Source organism: Phytophthora parasitica (assembly GCF_000247585.1).
Source record: "Phytophthora parasitica INRA-310 unplaced genomic scaffold supercont2.81, whole genome shotgun sequence".
Lineage (NCBI taxonomy): Eukaryota > Oomycota > Peronosporomycetes > Peronosporales > Peronosporaceae > Phytophthora > Phytophthora nicotianae.
This window is the reverse complement of record NW_008649067.1, coordinates 191,028-192,483: the sequence shown is the minus strand read 5'-3', so window position 1 is coordinate 192,483 and position 1,456 is coordinate 191,028. Positions and strand designations below refer to the sequence as shown.

The 1,456-nt window shown below is 56.5% G+C and overlaps 1 protein-coding gene across 1 annotated transcript; it reads right to left on the bottom strand.

Moving 5' to 3' along the window:
- Positions 1-379: 379 nt before the first annotated feature.
- Positions 380-772, bottom strand: PPTG_18198 (hypothetical protein; the record flags this gene model as incomplete). The annotated part of the gene is made up of 1 exon (XM_008916313.1): positions 380-772. One exon carries the CDS (start codon positions 770-772, stop codon positions 380-382), a length of 393 nt encoding a protein of 130 aa, XP_008914561.1.
- Between the last annotated feature and the right edge of the window lie 684 nt (positions 773-1,456).

Below are 1,456 nucleotides of genomic sequence, written 5' to 3'. Positions count from 1 at the left end.
CAGCTCTTCGTTCCCCCGCTCCAGTCGCTCAATCCGATTCGCCAGACGCCGTAGACTCTGCGCGCTCGCAGCCTCCTGCCACCGGTCACGCTGTTCGTTTCCAGCGTGACGGTCTCGCGCCTCTTGATGATAGCGCTGGTCACACCCGCCATATTGTGGAGTCCATCCTTCGTCACGACGATTCTCGCGCCGCCCCTCGTCGCGGTGTTCGCCACCGCAACGCCGCGATACCTGACCACCGTCACTACCTGGTCCGCTGGCTTGATCCGATGGACGAAAGTTGGGAGCCCCGCACTGTGCTGCTTGCGGACGTGCCGGACTGCGTGGCGGCGTACGAGGCGACTCTTGCTGGAGGCGCGGTAGCGAACCGTGCCTATCATTAGTAGAGACGCTGACGGTAGCAGCCGATGAGGTGCTTTTCATCGTCGGAGAGGGGATGGTCTTTGACATAACGCCGCCACTCGCCTTCGTACGGTCGCGGAAGGCTGAAACCGCGACACTTCGGACAGCCTTCAAGGTAATGAACATAACAGCAGTGCCGGTCCGCCGCCCACGCCAGCTCGCAGAGTCGCGACGCCAGACGTCCGACCGACATACGCTCATGCGTGACCTCACGAGCCACGATAGTCTTGCGGAAGCCAGATCCGGTTTCGAAGTTCCACCGATCCTCGAATGCAGTCCAGGCGTTGTCGAGCGACTCCTCCGTCACGGTGTACGTCACCGTGACGCCCTTGCCGCGCACACCGCGCCACCGCTCGAACCAGCTCAGCATTTAACTGTCCGTCAGCGGGCTCTTGAAGCCACGACAATCGCCGAGCCGCCGATGTTTTAGGACGCTGGCGTACCAGCTACAAGCGTCGGATCTTGCCGCTGCTTATCTTCCCGTGTCCATCCTGCTCCCCGCGCTGCAAGTTCCCGACTGCCGCTACCTCCGACGCCTCCACGATTCTTCAAGTTTGCGTGAGGGGTGGTTTGACAGGCTACTGTCACACAATACCGCCACCGCTCCATCGCGGTGGCCAATCAGAACTATGTACGTATCCACTGGTTGTGACGGCCTCGTGTGCCGAGGCCGTCTCGATAGTTAACCTTCAGAGTTTAATCGACCAACACCTTCCCAATTCGCTAGTGTACGTCGGTAACGGTTTGAGCCCGTTACAGCAGCTGTAATAACATTGGTTAGCTGTTCTGCCAGCTAATGCTGCCCTCCCAATATTAATCCTGTTTGGGTTGTCCATTACTCATTCTGAGGTATTCCCAGTATAATGTGTACATAGTACATATAGCAGCTATTGCATGAGTGGCAAAAGTGTTACTCCATTCTTCAGCCGTTACTTTAAGTTTACTCAACAAATAAATAGGACGCCCACCTTAGTGCTCACTATACACTGACTGTATAGTCAGCATAGGGGTAAATAACAGCACACTCGTCTCTACATGTGATAGAGAACGCTAA